Source organism: Poecilia reticulata, linkage group LG9, assembly GCF_000633615.1.
Source record: "Poecilia reticulata strain Guanapo linkage group LG9, Guppy_female_1.0+MT, whole genome shotgun sequence".
Taxonomy (NCBI): domain Eukaryota; kingdom Metazoa; phylum Chordata; class Actinopteri; order Cyprinodontiformes; family Poeciliidae; genus Poecilia; species Poecilia reticulata.
In genome coordinates, this window is record NC_024339.1 from 18,246,214 (window position 1) to 18,264,967 (window position 18,754).

The following is an 18,754-nucleotide window of genomic DNA, read 5'->3' on the forward strand; positions in this document are numbered from 1 at the left end:
ACACACACACACACACACACACACACACACACACACACACAGGCAGCAAGGATTTGTCTATTCAAGCCACGTTAAATTAGACGATGATAATGGGGGTAAAAACACAAACATGCACTGGCAATGACCTCCAGCACAAAGTGATAGCATCTACTGTTGTTGAAAGATACACTGAGATACAGAGATTGAGAGCCTTAGAGGGAAAAAAAAAAACAGAAAACAAGATGGGATGACAGAGTCGGATCCAAAGTGGGAGTGACGGCAAGGAGAGGAGACAGCAGGGTAAGACTAGCAGAACCGTCAGAGAAAGGTTGTGTTCAGGAGGAGACCGGATTCCCCTGCAGCTCCACGGCTTTTCCGCCCGTGTGTGAGCTGTTTGACTCCCGTGTGTGTCGTCTTTTACGTGAACTCCAGATTGGCCTGGTTTAAGCATTCTGAGCTGACAGAGGTATTCAGGGTGGACTAGATATCTGCTGCACAGGCTGACAGACGCACGCAGTTGTGCAGCCATGCACAGTCACATCGAGCCACACGTAGAAACGATGGGAGACAATAATGAAAGCGGGAGGAAGGTTAGAGGATGGCAGAAAACAACAGAAAGAAAGAGATGATGAGCGTCAGGACAGACCAATGGAGACACACATGGATACGTATACGAAGCCTTCTAAAAGTCATCAAACCCCTTAAACTTTTCAACATTTTGTCACAGGTCAGTCACAAATCTGGATTGTTGTACCGGATTAAATGTAAACAATCAGCAAAAAGTAGCGTATATTTGGGAAGAGAGCGATAAAGCATACATGGTTTTCAGAATTTCTTTTTTTACAAATAAAAGTCTCTAAAATGCAGTATCCCAAATAATAATCCGAGGATCTCTGTAGCACCTCCAGAGTTACCATGACTCCTTTGGTCTAAATCTCTAATTAACGTCAGTTTAGTTAGGCAGGCAAGACTTGGTGGGTTCGCAGTTTTGTCATACTTACCAAACCCTGCTTTAAATTGCTGCTGCATTCATTGGTCTACCAGATGCTGTTTTGTTCCACTAATATTCTCTATTTTAGAATATTAGTGATAGTCCAATATCATCCAGTTGCTCTATGATGTTTCGTCAAGCAACTGGATTTATTACGATATTAAAACGATACGGAGGAAGACTATATATAAATCTGAAGGCACTGAATATAAATGCAGACCAAACTTCTGTAGATTATGCAGATCTTTGAGTTAACATATGTTGAGGTTTGGGGTTGCAGAGTGACAAAATGTTAAAAATATTCATTGGGTAATATTTTTACAAGGTACTTTACATGCTCTCATATCATTAAAAAATATATATGCTATGAACAGCTTAGCAGGACATGATTTCCCAGTCTGAGGAATTTGTAGGAAATGTTGCCTGGAGCATTGCTGAAGGCCTTTTATTTTCTTCTCATTTTAAAGTGGATCTCACAAGATCTTTATGAAGATAAAGGCTGTAAATCTACAGTGTGCTTGTCCCCTTGGGTGGTGTTAATAGAACCGTCTCTCTGTTATTATTAGACAAGTTCATCGGAGAAATCATTTTTGCTTAAGTGTTGTATGACCTCTGTTTTATGGGAGTCTTTCCCCTTTGAGCAGGACATATTTCAAATGCCACTGTTGAAATTATCCATGACACTTTCTGCATCTGAACCCCTCACAAAAACACTTCTAAGAGAAACCTTTCCACTTTCTATCCAATTCATAAATGTAAAAGTATATTTTTAGAGTAGGACTGCAAAACAATGTTTTCCATCTGAACGTTTATTACGGCCAAACTTAAAGAGCTGGTTAAATAATAATCACCAACAAGCAGTAATCATTCATATAGCGACTGTTTTTCCCATTTTTAATGTAATTATAAATAATGTCACCACACTGTTTACAGAATTAAGTACAGCTCCAAGAGGAACAGTCTCTGTATGCAGGTTGCTGTTTTAATTTAAGGCAATAGTTATGTATATGTTCATAAACAATCATAATACAATGATTTAACATTTAACATTTCCCTTATGATTTAATAATTGAATTTCCTCAATATTTTTATTTCTAAGGTAATAATAGATTCAATTTCCTCGTTCTTACTTTTCACCCATAAAGATTTTCTGCTTTCATTGTTCAATGTGAGAGAAAATAGAAATGAGTCGAGTTTCTGGCTGCTATTCAGAAAAATAAAATAAGAGCATATCGATTTGATTTATAAAACCGTTAAATTCCTTTTTCATAGTTCTGACATTTATGAAATTGAATTTAGTAAAGAAAAACATCCTAGCCTCCATTTCTGTAAAAGATAAATTAGAATGTAAAGGATGTAAATTGTTATATGTCTCACCTGATTGTAGAATTAATCTATGGGGTTTTTTGCATATTGCCATATTTGGCAACAATATGCTCTTCATAAAATCTGTCTTAGACTGACTGTTCATTGCTTGCAAACAAACCTAAATTATGGATGCAAATACTTGCAACAATTAAATTTTTTTTTAAAAAACTTTTTTACTAATTTTTTTAATTTTTTATTTTATGGTATTGGAAAACAAAAATTTATTTACTGGTTCGGTTTGGGTTGACTAGACATGAACCAGAAGATTTTGATGCCAAGCCATTCCGTTATAAACCAGCAAAAGTATTGTAAAGTCTGTTCTCCGAGCTACAGGGAACCAGTGTCTGGACTTTAGAACTGGGGCGATGTACTGCATCTTTGTGGTTCTACTGAGAATGTGACGAGCAGCGTTCTGAATCAGCTGCAACTGTCTGCCTTGTTTAGGCAGACCTGCAAAAACGCTGTTGCAGTCATCAATGCGATTAAAGATAAAAACGTGGATGAGTTTTTCCAAGAAGAATGGTTTTTTGGGACATTTGCTTTACATTAGTCCACTCGGTTCTAACTGGTCCAGTAGCGCATATGGCTGCCTTTACTTTGTGTGAAAGCCTGTGTGTGTGTTGTTGATGAGGCTAAATGTGTTATGTCTGTCTGAGGGTGCTGTAGGCTCCCCGGTTATTACCAGCAAAGACAGATGTTAAAGCACTCAATACGCAGCATTCTCAGACGTGCGCAGACACAACATTACATACAGTACCTATAAAAGCGACTGGGTGACGCCTAAATCAGGCTTTATGGGAAAAGTATTGATTCATTTCACACCACTAAAAAGCCAGTTCCCTTTTACAGCTCAGCCCAATATTGCCATGACTCTCCACTTTATGTGTCTAAAGTGTCACCAGCTTTTCAACACACTGTGACCTGTATTTTTATTGCGCCGCATTACACCAAATGTCTAAATTTGTGTTTGAATGGCTTCCAGAAAAAATTATGTGCAGTTGGGCGAGTTTACTGGCTACTAGTTTTTGTATGCGTTGTCGACAACATATTTAGAAAGCTGTTCTCTTCCTCTCCATCCCCGATATGTTTTCCATGTGTGCTGGAAAGGCAAACACAGCTGCACTTTAATGACACTCAAATCCTTTTGGGATTCCGAATGCACGTGCATGAGTGCATATGTATGTGTGTATGTGTATGTTTGTTCTTTTTGACCACTTCAGTAAAATGCCTGAGCTTCTCCCTCAAGCTACGTTCAGACTGCAGAACCTTCAGTTAACTGTAGTTCAAAGGACCACTTTATGCGATCAGAGCAGAGATGTTTCTATCTTCAACGATCTATGATGCAGATGTACAGCGAGTGCTCAGAAAAACATAATTGCATAGCACAGTGATTGAACTACACCAGACAAATGCATAGACTAGCTACGAGTCAAAGCACTGCAAACCAATACGAAACACCTTTATAAGATAAAAAGCAAAATATTTTGCTATACAGTAGTCGCAGGGGGTTAGAGACCACAACAGAGCAGGAACAGCTATAGTCCGTGAATACTTTAGACCTGCCTAGCGTAACAGTTTCCACACCAAATATACTTTAATATGCATTAATCTAAACAGTGGAAACTGCCTTAGCACTACCACTGAAACTAATGTCTACATTCTTCCTTATCATTGCTCTTGAGATCACAGCCAATCAGGACCAAGGAAAATAAATGGCACTCCTGGATTGGTTGTTTTGCAAATGCCAGTCACTAGCATATCTAGGTATTTCAGCAACCCAAGCTGTATTTTATCGTGGACATGCATCTTTTGGATATTTTAGATATGCTCTACAAAAATATCTCACAACCGCCTTTTTATCATCCTGGATTCACACTGCATGTGTCTCCGCTGAGCACTTTGCCAGTGAAGCAGAGGCTTGAGCGGCAATTCTTAGTTGGCATATCTGCCGTGATCAAGGTTCTCGCGGCATAGGAAAAATGTCTATACACAACCACTTCTCACTACCCCTCCTCATTTACCCACATAGCAGTGAGAGGACAGGAAGTTCTTGTAAGAGATGAAACAGACAATGAGCTTTAAATGACCCTGAACACAGAACAGCTGATGAGTGATGAATGAGAAATACACTCTGCAGATTTCTTCCTCTAACTTTCTTACCATATCTACAACACTTTATTAACATGGCACAAGTACACCTGTCTCCTCTCTACCTTTGAAAGTAAATTTGCATCTTCTCATTTGAACAACACAGTTGCATGTAGTTTTAGTGTTCATTCCTCCCATTGGTTTCTCAATCTGTTTCAGAAAGAAACCTCATCGTCAGCTACCTAACCAGGCATCTTGTGACTTGTACTTTCAAGTCATGCAGAAATATCTTTTGAGATCACGGCATGAAATAAAAATGTTATATAGGGGAAGCTTTAGACAGGTTTCATACCATGTGTTCAGCATGTGCTGAGAAGCATTGTTTGCATTTTAACTGCCGTGACGATAGATAAGGGACTCCACATCAGCCGACAGTCACGTGCCTGTAAATTTCAGGAACACTGGAAAACTACAGAGTTTTGAAAGTTTTGCCTAGTTTCATAAATTAAATGTTTTTATAAGGATCTTTCCAGTCAAAGGACATGCCAAGGAACTGAATCATTTGGTAATTTTTGGGTAGGCACAACCAAATATAAGACATTTTACCTGATTAACTTGGATGTGCAAAGCAAGGAACACCTCAGATTTGGCTTTTCACTCACAAAATGTGTCTTTATTGAGACAGACTTCTAAAATCAAGCCATAATAACCTCCTAAAAACTTATATTTAATGTTAAATTTTAATGAACTTTTTAATAGTACAAAGTATTTTGTTTAAAAATATTTGACATGAATTCCCATCTATACATGTATTACAAATACTACTTCTTTTAACATATAATAAGGTTTGTGTGAAAGAGTCATGCCATGGCCCTGAATATATTTAGAAATCAGCATTTGAGTCAATATTTTCGTGATAGATATCAAAATTATATAAATAACTGATTATATGAAAGTGTCTGCTTTGCCAAACACAAAGACTTCACCATGTAGAAACACTGTGGAGGTTGTAGCAGGTGCTGCAGCAAAGCTCACACTACACATTGCTGGTGAGAAGCTGGCATGAAACACAGATGGACACACAGCTGTTCATGTGCTCTGCATGGCTGTATTTAAGGGACACCTTTAAATATTTATTTATTCAATCACACAGTTGACCTGTGTGGTTTTATTAGGAGCTAAAACTGGATCAACAGCTTTTTGATTAGAAGTGTCCTTTGAATCAAACAGCTGTTGTTTGCTGCACTGACCCTTCATTCCCACAGATTACATCCCGGTCAGCACTTTCCACAAAAGATACAGCAAAAATTGATGAAGCTACCAGAATGCTTTTATTGATTTGTTGTCGTTCTCTGATTCTGTTGACTTTTTAGATGTCCAGGGTTTAGCTTATTTTTTTGCCTTTGATTGTGTTTTGTTCCTTTTCTTTTCAATATTTTCTAACAATCTGGTCTACCTGTAAAACCACCAGAATGTTTTCTCATCCTGCAACTGAAAAAGAAGCTCGACAACCTGATGAGCAGAAACTTACTTTGAGAAGTAAGTTTCAAGCACACAATCACATCCCTTCACATCAACGCAAAAATCATAAGAATGAAACTGAGTAGCGCAGGTTGTTTTCCTCTTCCCTGTGGTCACTTTTTACTTTCCACCTGTTTAATCTGGCAATGTCTGCTCTGAACGACAGCCAAGCAAACAGCTGCACAATACAAAATTCTCTTATTTATTTATTTATTCATTTATTTTTTTACTTTTCCACTGGATAGAAAACCACAAACCATCCCAGAACATATCAAGGTTTGATGGAAAACTTAATTAACTTGGCACATAAAAGTGAATCTAATACTGAAATAAATGCACCTCTGTTTATCCTGACAATCTCTGCTGCGATTTATACAGTAGCACACATGGAATACCTTCTTTGAGCAAAAATCAAAATGTATTTTATGTGAAGACGGGTGTGTTGGTAGTAGCAGTAGTGCTCTAGTTTAGCCCTTAGTTGATCCCCTAGACGGCCTACTGATGGAGAAACACACACACACACAGACACGCAGACATTCTTCTTCCAACCATTTCCCATCCTGATGTAGAGTCTGGCCGGAAACAGCCATTTCCCTGAATGTTCCCATCTCTCCTCCGGCATACTCCCTCATCCCTGATTCATTGCCAATAAATCACACTAAGAGGCAGACACAGAAAGAGTGAGACAGACTTTGTGATAAAAGGCATAAGAGATTAGGAAAAGTGGAGAAGGAAGAGAGGAAGACAAAATGAAACAGTTGACAGTGCACTGGAGAAATAAGAGATGTAGGGGGGAAAACCAGATGTGTGAGTGTCAACACTTCACAAACTGAGAGGATGCCAAATATGGCTGAGTCTTGAATGGAACAACAAAACAAAAGCAGATGCTGTGTTAGAAAAAACCCCTGATATTTATGGTATGGATTGCGTTTTCAAGTGGTACTGATAAAAAATACAAAATAAATAAATACATTTAGACTGGGAAACAGAAGGACAAAAATGTTGGACTACCAAATGATTCTTCCATTCCTTTAAAAGAAACACAGCCTGCTAGCATTGCTTGTCTATTTCACCTTGAAAACTTTGATTTCCACTTTTCAAAGTAGGGATGCACCAAGACAGTGACAAATTTTGGGAGATTTTTAGTTTCATCGGCCAGTAGGATACTACAATATTCATCATGCTCTGTATTTTTCTAATTTTGCCCCTCCCATTTTACAACATAATCAGAGCGCATGGGACACTTATTGTACCTCATATTGGTACAATAAGTACCAGTAAGGTAGGTTTCTTCTGGCTGAGTGAAAAAATATTAGCTATTTTTAGTTTGAGGACGCACAGAAGTGTGAGAAGCAATTAAAACGAAAACAGCCCTTTTTTTTTTAATCGGATGCCTAATTCTAATTATCTCTACTTCAAATTGAAAGACTAACAGCAAGTAAAACAGACTGAAATAACTCTCTACATTGGCCTCCTCCTCTTTTTAAATCTTCTACTTATAGCTTCATAATGTGCACCACCTGCAAACCCCACCCAAATGAACAACCTTTTGATCAGGGCCTTTTTGCTCTCCCACACAGGGGCTCCAGTTACCATGGCCGCTCCCCCCCCCCCCGTCCGACCATCAGCATCACACCTCATTACAGCACAAGAGATTTCAGTCAGCACTCAAACATGGCTAATTTCTTTGTGGGTTTACATTGTCTACAAAAATAGAAGCTGGCAGCATTGTCCCTGCGGCACACCAGCACTGCAAGGTCCATTTAGTAGCTGCTTTGCAGCTTTTGATCCAAGTAGCTTGCCTTCCAAAATAGAAATGAATGATGCCACGATGACTGGGCAAACACAAAACACAAAAACTCCATAACAGTCTTTGTAATGGAGCTTGCAGGAAAAGAATACCTTTTCCCAATTTATTTGTTTAACATCTATACTTTCTGATCGCAAAACACATGGAATATTAACTATGGGTGATCTATTTTTTCCACAATGTTTTCAGGTATACCACCGTTAATTGTCACATTTGTAGATGTTTTCAGTTTTTTAATTATTGTTCTGACTGCACATACTGGCAACTTTATTTAAAGAGAGGCTAAGAAAAATAGACCTCCGAGTCATTTCACATATAGGGAAAAATTATTGTATTGATATTCAAGTCAACGTTTACAGACTAAGCAACTTACACTATCAATTAAAAATTGTCTGTTACGTTTATTCTAAAGGAATTGTAAAGTGTGCAGCTAAACGTGGCACCAGAAATTGTTCTTAGTGTGAAACTGTTTCCCTGCAGAATAAATGTAACCAAACGTAATTAAAGGTTCTAGACTAAAAGATAAATTCATTAATAATATAAGTATATTTGGACACTGCTGTAACTAATCTGTACAGAAACTGATCCCATCGATCAGGGTGATGCAGATTCCCATCCTCCTGAGCAGACCAATCGACACTGAACTGGGAGCTGACTCATTCTCTACATATTCTGTTGCATCTACAGTGCATAGAAGGATTCTTGTAACCGGATTGTTACTTAATCTGTCTCTGCAGAAACTTAGTGCATAAAAATGCATGTGTATGATGAGTGTATCTTAAAATTTTATGTTACTCATATGATGTTTCTATATTTTCCAGCTAATTGGAAGTAGTCTCCTGGAAATGAGCTCTGAACACTTCTGTAACCATTGAAGGTGTGAAGTTAAAAATAGTGTGCCGCAGAGTAATTTAAAATGGAATGATAAGAATTGAGGATTACACCATTTCCTGGAATTTGTTTATCCAAGGTAAGTGCTGTGCAAACACTGTCTACATGCAACGCCTTATATTTGCACCAAATGCAGTGTAAATCAGAACAATACAGGCTGAAAATATACAGATCATACCTTTCAGTAACATCAAAGACTGAATGTACAGTCGGATTACTGCAGATGGACATGTTATGTGCCTAAAACTTAAGTATAGGAATTTGTGTTGCATCTGCTAGCCATTGAGTCCATTCTACAGATCAGTTGTTCCATGAAAGCCTGAGATTATTTAACACACTTTCCCGGAAAGTTACTCTAAGGTTTCATAGAGAGTTCGAGCCTTTGATGATGCCTATGCTCTCCAGGTTAACATGGAATTTAATAAATGTAAAAACCGGGTCAATTACAATTCCTAATGTAAACCTTTACCAAGAAGAAAGGTATGTCATTAGTTGACCTGAGATCCCTTGCTACTCTAAAAATTTCCCCACAGGGTTTCCTGTCCTGATCAGCAGGGGCAGATGGACCCTCTCATTAAAGTGACCGCAGTTGAAAATGAGAGCAAAATGAGGCCCATTACCATGCAGGCGTGACTAATATCCTTTTGCAGACCTCTCCACACACTCTGCTCACATGCACACGCAACTCCCGTGCACACACAAGTTGCATTTGTACGCAAAAAAAAAAAAAAAAAAAGAAAGGCCAGATGTGCAGGTTATGATGCTCGTTAATCAATAAGGGTAACTGAAACTGAAACAAGGGGAAGTTGGTAATAAACTTTGTCTCTACAATATTGACCAGATCTGGGGCTACTCTGTGGGGGGCGTCTGGAACCCACTAAGGACCCGCATATACAGATCTCTGTGAGAGTGCACATGTGTGCATGTTCCTAATGGTCCCTGATGCCATTAATGAGAAATACAAAAACCGACTCGGTCTACACATCCACCTTATGAGACCATTTCACCATCATTACCATCACTTTCTAACTCTTTTTACACATCTGATGAGTCTTATGGCTTAGATTTATGCATTCTTTTTGTTTTTCTGTCATACAGAAAGTACTGCTGTCTCAGACTTTCTGTTTTTGTGTGTCTACCCTGGTTGGAGTTATGGCTAAGCCTATTGCTGCCAGTTTTAATATGCTTTCCTGGATGGAGATTTTCCTGCCGCTAACTTGTCACCTTTTTTTTCTTTCTAATAAAAAGTACGCCTGTTGCAGTGCTTTTGTATGTAGCTGTGTTTGATTCACGGATGGAGTCGTTTATGGAGCTTTGGCTGCCATTACCTTCACCTTCCACTTTTTTCCCCGGGTAGGAAGCACTCCCGGCCCAGTGCTTCTGTGTTTTTCAGTGTCTTCTTCGTGTCTTCCTCTGAGCCCTAAGCTAATAATGGAAGATGGTTGTTCTGAGGGAGCATGGTTGTACTGGAAGTTTCTTCCTGTTAAAACAGTGTGGTTCCTTTCCTCTGCTGCCAAGTGCTTGCTCAGGAAGATAGATTGCTACAAAACTACTGAATCAATGCGATCATCTGAGCTTCCTGAGATAGACGACTTTCATCAATTGGCAAAACATAACAACTGAATTTGGCGGTATTGTGTTATAATGCGGGTTGAACTCGGCTGTATGAAATGCATTGAAAAGAATTGGACAGATTCAAATTGCATCTGGAGCAAATTGGATTGAATCTAACAGGATAAGAATTTGTCCTGTTGGTCTTGTAATGTGCTTTGAGATGGCATTTGTTGGAACATGATGTTATATACACTGAATTTAATTGAAAAGAAAAGTATATAATTTTTGTCATGTGATTCTCACTAGCACATTCCTGACCTTTTAATATTTTTGCAATAACGAATCCACCAGGGTCCTTGCTTAAAATTCATTATTTATTATTTTCCACAAAAATCATCCTAACCTGAACCCTTTCCATCTCATCAAGTACTTTTCCTTTTTCCAAGATTTCTATCTACAATTGTTGTTTGCATCGTGTTTGTCTAATTTTTTCTTCATTCCAAATTTCTGACAAAAACCTCCCTCCCTTCATCTCTGTCATACCCTAACTTCTTCTCCCACATCACATTCTACCGTCTTGCCTCTTTCGTTTCGAGCGTCCTCAATTGCCTTTTGCGATCACTTCTGTTGATTGATTTATAACCTTGCAACAGGCTGGTAGACGGAGGGAGGAGAAAGAGAGAGGAGGATCAAGAGAGAGGGAGCTTAGCAGGAACAGGGCTGTCGGGGTGTTTGAAGTACATGAAGGAGTAATATAAAATACACCTGGTCCATCCATGGGGCACTCACTGTTCCTAGAAACAAAAGAAGGGGAGGGGGACACATGGGAGGAGAGCGGAGAGGGTCGGTCCGCAGGGGAGGGAGTGGGGTCTCTCCGTTTTTCCTTTCAGACTGGCTTTTATGGTGTTACTTCAAACGCTGACCTCCCACCCACCCCCCTGCTCCCTCGCTCCATTCGTCCGTCCATTTGCGCCTCCCTCCTCTTTCTCACTATTGTGTATGGCCAAGTGGACAGTAATTGGCTATTCTTTCATGAGGCTGATTTCAGCAGCCCCCCACACCCAAACAGGAAGGGGCCCTTTAGCTGCCTCTCAGAAGTAAGTGTATATGTGTGTGTGCGTGTATGTGCGTGTGTGTTGTAAAATATGCCAGACATTTAGGTATCAGGTGGTTTTAAGGAAAGGGGGGCGGCGGCTGCGCTGGCATTTCATTCACAGCAAACTCAGGAATTTAAGGTAATCTCATCATGTTCCGACACGGGATTTTATGAGACGCCAAATGGGTTTAAGAATCAGCTTAGACGTGTTTAAATGATCTTTTTAATATTTCTTCAATTACAAATGCTTTAAGCTTGAGAACATTGTGCTCAAGAAAAAAAAAGAAGTCTAAAAAGCAGCTGTCTTGGCAAGATTTTATTTCATGACACCAAGGAGTGCTTGACTAACTTATTCATGAGATAAAATGTGTTGTAAAAAAAAAAAAAAATAGATGAGTGGTTTCAAAAAGGTTTTCAACAGTTTACAACATCTGAGCATATTGTGAGTGATATATAAAAGCCGCTCTACTCTCGCTAATGACTTCTGGCCCTCGGTGGCTTATAGATCAGTGTGTGTTCATTAATGATGCAGGCGTGCGCAAGTGTGTGTGTCAATTAGTGGGTGGAGGGGATTAGCTGTCTCCAGAGATTCCTAATTAACACAACACATGCAGGCAAAACTGTGCTTCCCCCCCCAGTTTTCCACTGAATTTCTACCTTTTTATGTGGTTATTAAAACTTTAAATTGACAGCTGACAGGAAGAATGCAGAAACAATTAAGCTCAGAGAAAATAAAGACTACCTGTAAAGCGTTAGCTTTTTTTTTTAGCAAATTTCTCTAACATTAGTATAACTAGTAGTAGACAGAGGTCGTTTCTCTTTCTGTTTGAATAAAAGTGAAGAAAAATCTCAGAGAAACTGGATGACAAACATGCAAAATGTGTTTATTTTGCATACAAGTCCAAACATGCAGTTTTTATTTTGAAAAATTAGCTTTCATCTTTAAGCCCTCGTCTTTTGCTTCATGATTTCCAAAGCCATCGCATTCAGTCCTTCAGCAGTGACTCTGCACCGGTAAACAGATAGATGTGAGTTAGCCTAAGACATATCAGCTTTGCTAAAAAAAAAAAAAAAGTGTTTATTTGTGGAGGTCAGAGTTAAAGTGGTGTGCTTAGCTTGTGGAAAACATGGTCAGATTTTCATTTGCAGCCTCAGTTTTAATTCACAGACTAAACATGAAATAAAACATGAGACTCTGGCCATTTCAAACAACTGTTTTAGTTAAACATAATTATATAGCTAAACTAAATATAATGCTTCAGCGTGGTGGGTAACATTTGATTGGTCAAACAGTGGTCAGTTGCAAGGTCTTCTGTCTCTGGAAGAATTTTTAAAAAATAGATCACATAATCAGTTCTTTATGAAATAAACGCTTGTGTCCATCCATTAGTTTGGCCTTCAACAAAAGTCTTGATTGGTCACCTGATCCTTGCGGGAAACTAACAGCAACAACCCTGGTTTATATTGGTGTGACTGACTTTGTCATCTGCATCAATCCACCTAATCTGCTTCTACTCATCCGTTCCCTTTAAGACTGGACTTAACATATGGCTGTCATTTTTGCAAAACGCTGTCAAAGATGGTGCCTTCCAGGGGTTCTCCAGGTCTTTTTCTTGATTGAAGAATTATTCCAATTGTCCCAAGTTTTGTCAATCGAGTGGCTGAATAGAGCCAGCAGCCTCAAATATTGCCATTACTCCTAGAAACCAGGCCATCGCTTGACTAAGAAATCAGTAATAAGCAGAATCTTGTCTCCAGGCTGAACTTCGTGTTCTTTTCCTATACAGGAAAAAATATGCCCTGTCTTTCAATGGATAAAACCACAGAAGGAACAACTTCTATCAATAACTGTATGTCAGTTTCAAATACATTCTACAACTGCATCATAAAAAATGTGGGCTTATTTTCCAAGATGAAGCCGCAAAAGCAGTTGCTATTTTTACTTTTCTTTGTTATCATCACTTCCAGATGGAAGAAATATGTTGATCACATTAAAATGTTTTGCATAATATAAACCTGGAAGGAGTCTGAACAATTTTGGGCATAGCTGTGTTTCTGTATATAAATTAGACTATTTATGAAATCCTTCGAGATAACTTTTTGTTTTTAATTTGTGATAGATTAAAAAAACTAAATTGAATTGCTGTTGAAATATCGGGTTCGGTCCATAAGCCGGTAGTCTTCCACTGATCTGAAGGTGTATTCACTTTTCTGCAAACTCATGGTGATGTAACAATTTTTCTACAGTAGGTAAGGGGACAGACAATAACTTCACAGAATTACACTTTAAAATATTAAAATATTCCTTCAAGCTTTGAATGCAAGGGCTCAATGGTGGCTGCCACCCAGGAAAACACAGACACCACATCCACTTTGACCATGACCACACACGCACACACACACACACACGCACACGCATACACACACACGCGCGCACACACACACACACACACACACACACACACACACACACACACACACACACACACACACACACACACACANCACACACACACACACACACACACACACACACACACACACACACACACACACACACACACACACACACACACACACACACACACAGACACACACACTATGTGATGTATACAAGCTCTTAAAAGGTTAAACACACACCAGCGGAGGACAGGACATAAACGCAGACTGTAAAAGTACAGGGCTGTCTGTCCTTTCAGACACAACACATCAACAGAGTTGGGGATAACCATGTTGTCCGACAAACAAAATTACTCTGAAGTTCAAAAAGAAAAAAGAAAAGAAAAATCACAGCAACATTTAAAGAGAAACCCACAACAGTTTGGGAAGAGAAAGGTCCTCTAAGGATAAAAAGGGGCCACGTTGAAGAGGAAGAAGTAGAGCGAGCGACAAGATAACAGATTTAATACTGCAGAGTGCCTACCTCTTTGTAGTTCACCTTGGGTTCTGCTCTCTTCCGCTTTCTGCCCTTCGCCTGGTGAGTCCGACTGGAGAGAATCCATTTTACAACCTGCAGGAGAGACGATGGTGGGGGTGAGGAGGTGAAGGCGGGAAAAAAGATAGGAAGAACAGACAGAGTAGCCAGGGGGGAAACAGTGTGATGGTGGAAGATAAAAAAAAAATGACAAAGATTAAATAAATGTGAGAGTGGAACATCAGAAAGAGAAAAGTGGTCATTGTTCATTGGGGAAAAAAAAAAAAAAAGCTCTCAGACACTGAGTTCAGACAAAACGCTGACAGGACGACAGAGCAGTCAGAAAGCTCATCAGAGTGCAAACTGAACAAAAATTCACACAGCGAAAACAGCCCTGCACTCATTTGCAACTTTTCTGCACTCAACTAACATAAACAACCAGCGAAGACAAAATAAATAAAACGGAGCACAGCAGCTTTCAATTTGCACAACAGCCATCACGTGTTTCCAAGAAACGGAATAAATAAATATGATTGAATGACATAGAACAAAGAAATACCTATGAACATTTAGACCTAAATATGATAGGTCTTCTCTTAAATAAAGTCACTGAAGCCATTTTGGCGCTTTAAACTTAAACTGCACATCTGATCTTTCTTAAAAGGAAGATGAATGCGAGGATGTGAAAATATAGGCAAAGCAATTAAGAACAACATGGAAGCATTATGGGAAATCTGATAGGCAGCACAGTACAACACGCAACAGATGCACAGCGCTGTGTGCGCGCGCGCTGCACTCCTCTCGGAGGCAGACAGAGGGAGAGACTGAAGCGGGGAGTGAATGTGGGAAAGAGAGGTAAACAAAGTGCGAAAGAGGTAGAGATAAGAGATTATATCAAAATAATGTGAAATAAAGCGTGGAACAATTTTTAAAAAGCCCAAAAATTAATAAATGAAGCCCTGAGGAGGCAAAGAAGGGGGAATTAACTTGGTAAAAGAGAAGACTGATGAAAATCAGATGATAATCATATCAAGCATGTGCAATATTTCCACTCTGAGCGCTTTTCTTGAAGACTGTCTGCCACTCCCTGAAGATGAGAAGAGAGAGAGAGAGACAGAGAAAAGGAGAGAAGCGAAGGAGTTGTGCGCCTACCTCTGCTTTGACTTCTTCTACCAGCCTCGCCTGTGACCACACGGCGCTCCTTTCATGCAGCCACTGAACGACAGAGGAGAAGGGGAGAGCAGTGAGCCGGGGGGGCAAGTGATCGGGACGGAGAGGAATGCTTTGCAGAGGCAGAGAGAGAGAGACCGAGCGAAGCAGGAAGGGGAGGGAGGAGAGGTGGGAGGAAAGGGAGAGAAGGTGGGTGCGCTATCACTTGTTCCTCTGACGGAAACTCGCCACTTTACTCCGGAGGGAGAGACAGAAGGAAAGTGAAGGAGAGGAGAGAAAAACCGGGAGAAAGGTGGAACAAATAATTCACGTCATTCCTTGTTTGTTTTATTTTTTTTCATCCATTCATTCATTTGTGATTATACACACACACACACACACACACACGCACACAGACACACACACACACACCCACACACACAAACATAACGCTGGTCATCCAAACACCTACGTACAGAGAGGAGCCCTGACCAGAGCTTCTACTGTCTCACCTTAAGGTTGCAGTGCAGTGAATTATACAGCTGCATTTCAGTATGTTTTAATCTAAGTCTGGTTTTATGGTGGCTTTCCAGTCGCATTTACATTCTCGGGTATGGGGTTTCCCATCTTCCCTTTGATAATACTCCATAAGTTATCTATGGATTTAGATCTGGACGGTGATGCCATGGTCATTCAAGCAGGTATTGGCATTTTTGATAATGCAAGCAGGTGCCATGTTCTGCTGGGAAACCAAATCAGAGTCCCCCATAAAGTCTGTTGGGAAATAGTATGAAGTGATCTCAGCTTTCCTGCTAGACAACCACCCTGACTTTGGACTTAACACACAGTAAACCAGCACCAGCAGATGATTCCCCAAATCATTCCTGATTGTGGAAACTTCACACTGGACCTCAAGCAACTTGGATTGTGTGTCTCTTCATCCTTGTTCCAGAGTCTGGACCCTGGATTTCCAATTAAAATACAAAATTCACTTTTATCTGAAAAGTAACTTGGTTCTGGGTTATCATTAGCTGTGAGCCACAATCATCAAAATAAACTGAAATAAATGGTTGAATTTTGTCCTTCAGTGTGTAATGATTTATGTATAATATCTGAGTTTCACTTTTTGAAAGACATTCTATTTTTGTTTATAATTTATTTAGATTCACCTGTAATAATATTGGGCGCTTGCAATGATGTTGTTGAGAAAATAAGGGGGCAAAAAGTAGTGCATGGAATCAAGGTACCTTTAAACGCTCTGATAAACAAGCAGGAAGCAGCATCCTCTGCCCATTACACACTTCACAGATGTTCCCACACACATGCCTGTGCAGCATTTTAGCTATCGTAGTTACCATAGCCACACACACACACACACACACACACACACACACACACACACACACACACACACACACACACACACACACACACACACACGCACACAAAGTACAGTAGTATAACTGCATGCCTGAGTACTTCATGACTTAAACAAAAAACAAAAAAAAATAACAAAGGTACTCCAGCAGCATCAGATGTACTGAGGCAGAGAGAGAGGTGTTGGAGTGGGCAGTATAGAATGTAGTGAGTGTTGAGGCAGTAAATTGGCATTGTGTAACAGGATACCACACATAGCTCTTTTGCTGTTTGGATCTCAACAACTATTCTCTGGACAAAAAGCCCTTTGTCTACATCCAACACCCTGGTCCTGATTCTGTGGCTGTGCTGCGTTTCTCTTTTGGATCAATATTAGACGACATCTAAAGGTCTCATCTCACGTTCCTTCAGCAAACAAGGAGGCGATAAATCACGTCAACTGCTGGATTCAAAACTGTCATTTGTGGCATATCAGTTTCTAAATGAAGAGTGTATGTAGAGAACAAATAGTGGCACTGTTGCGACGTCCCTCATTTTAGGACAAAATGGATGACGTGTTTAACGCATCCACACTGGTAAGATTTTGCACCTTAGCAACATAGTGGAGTGACCTGCTAGGTAGATCAAATATACATAGAACCAATACCACTAACAAGGCACTGACAGAGTTGAACTACTGTCCTAATGTCTATGGTTATGTGAATAATATACAGTATAACTTAAGAATGAACATTTAAAGGTGTATCAAAAATTAACTGGTGATCTTAACCAGATGAATATGAGATTGACCTTCCATGACCTCTGGCCAGTAAGTAGGAAAGACAAATCTTGGATCTTTTTCCAATTAATGAACGTGCCATGCCTAAACCATACAACTTCCACACTCTTCAGTGTGGAAGTCTCAAAGTTAGCCACCTTACTGATCAATGTGCTGTTTAATAATGAAGTCAGAGGAAGCATCAAAAAAGAGTATAAGAAGCTACTTAAAAGGAAACTATTGAAATCAAAAGCTAAGCTGTTCCGTCAGGCTGCTACTTTTAAGCACAACATGTAGACTAAACATATTGCAGACAAGTTGCTCTGTTTGATCATTTTCAGCTTTCATCCTGTGTAACTTAAAAGGCTGGATTTGGGAATTTGGCAACCTTTGGAAAACTCAAAGGTAAATTAGAGGTCAAGAGACTGCTCTTTCAGTGTACAGATGCTCGTCTCCAACACTAAATGTCAATGCAGTAAAAGTTTTAGTCTGTTTTAATATAGAAAAAGGCTGGGTTACAGCAACTTCTCTCTCTCAAGATCACATTGAGTGATCTTGCCTCTGTTTCTAATATAAATAATTAATGATCACCAATAGCCTGGAATGTTGGATTTATTTATTTATTTTTAATAAAGTTAATTATGGATCGCAAAGAGAAACTGGAATCAACAAAAAATAAATAAAAAATTATGTCAACAGCACTTTATAAAGCTTTGTAAAGACTGAGAATCGTCCACAAACTGATCAGTGCATCTCCAGCAAAGACAACGGGTAACTGTAAAGAGAGTTCAGAGTATTCACGTTTTAGATACGGTCATTGTGACTTAAACAACAAAAAAGTTGGGAAGAGATAAAAATAAGAAGGCAGGATGTTTTCTCCTTTGAATAGAAGAAGTGACATATATTTTTGTTGTAAGTCTGAACAGCTCACTGAACCTTAAGGGCTCAAAAACAAGTGACAGGTCTGGGTTGTTTCTGAGGTTTTGAGTTGGCAGACACCCAAATATAGACTATCAGCACAGAGAAACATACCTTTTTATAATAGGACCCCTTTAGCATAGGAGTTGAGCTAGTTGAGTTTTTGTGTTATACAATAAATAGGTCAATGAAGAGCTGAACGATAAGTATAATTATAATCCACAGTGCAAATGTCAACGTTCATAATAATGCAATCACAAAGGACTGAATGCATGTAGTATATGGTATGCTACTGCTGCTCTGCTTCACAGTAAATTTCTAGTTTGACTGTTGTGTTCATG

At 39.4% G+C, this 18,754-nt stretch overlaps 1 protein-coding gene across 8 annotated transcripts in view; it reads right to left on the minus strand.

The window, feature by feature from the left end:
* aopep (aminopeptidase O (putative)) overlaps positions 1-18,754 on the minus strand; it is a 109,013-nt gene that overhangs the window by 28,226 nt on the left and 62,033 nt on the right. For 6 of the 8 annotated variants that reach the window (XR_001776945.1, XM_017306881.1, XM_017306880.1 and 3 more), the window contains exons 13-14: positions 15,365-15,427; positions 14,222-14,308 (exon numbers count right to left, since the gene is read on the minus strand). Coding sequence is in view for 7 of the 8 variants with exons in the window: in XM_017306881.1 (XP_017162370.1) it covers positions 14,222-14,308; positions 15,365-15,427 (150 nt within the window). In the remaining variant the exon portion in view is untranslated. The other 2 variants (XM_017306885.1, XM_017306884.1) reach the window with 2 other exon arrangements.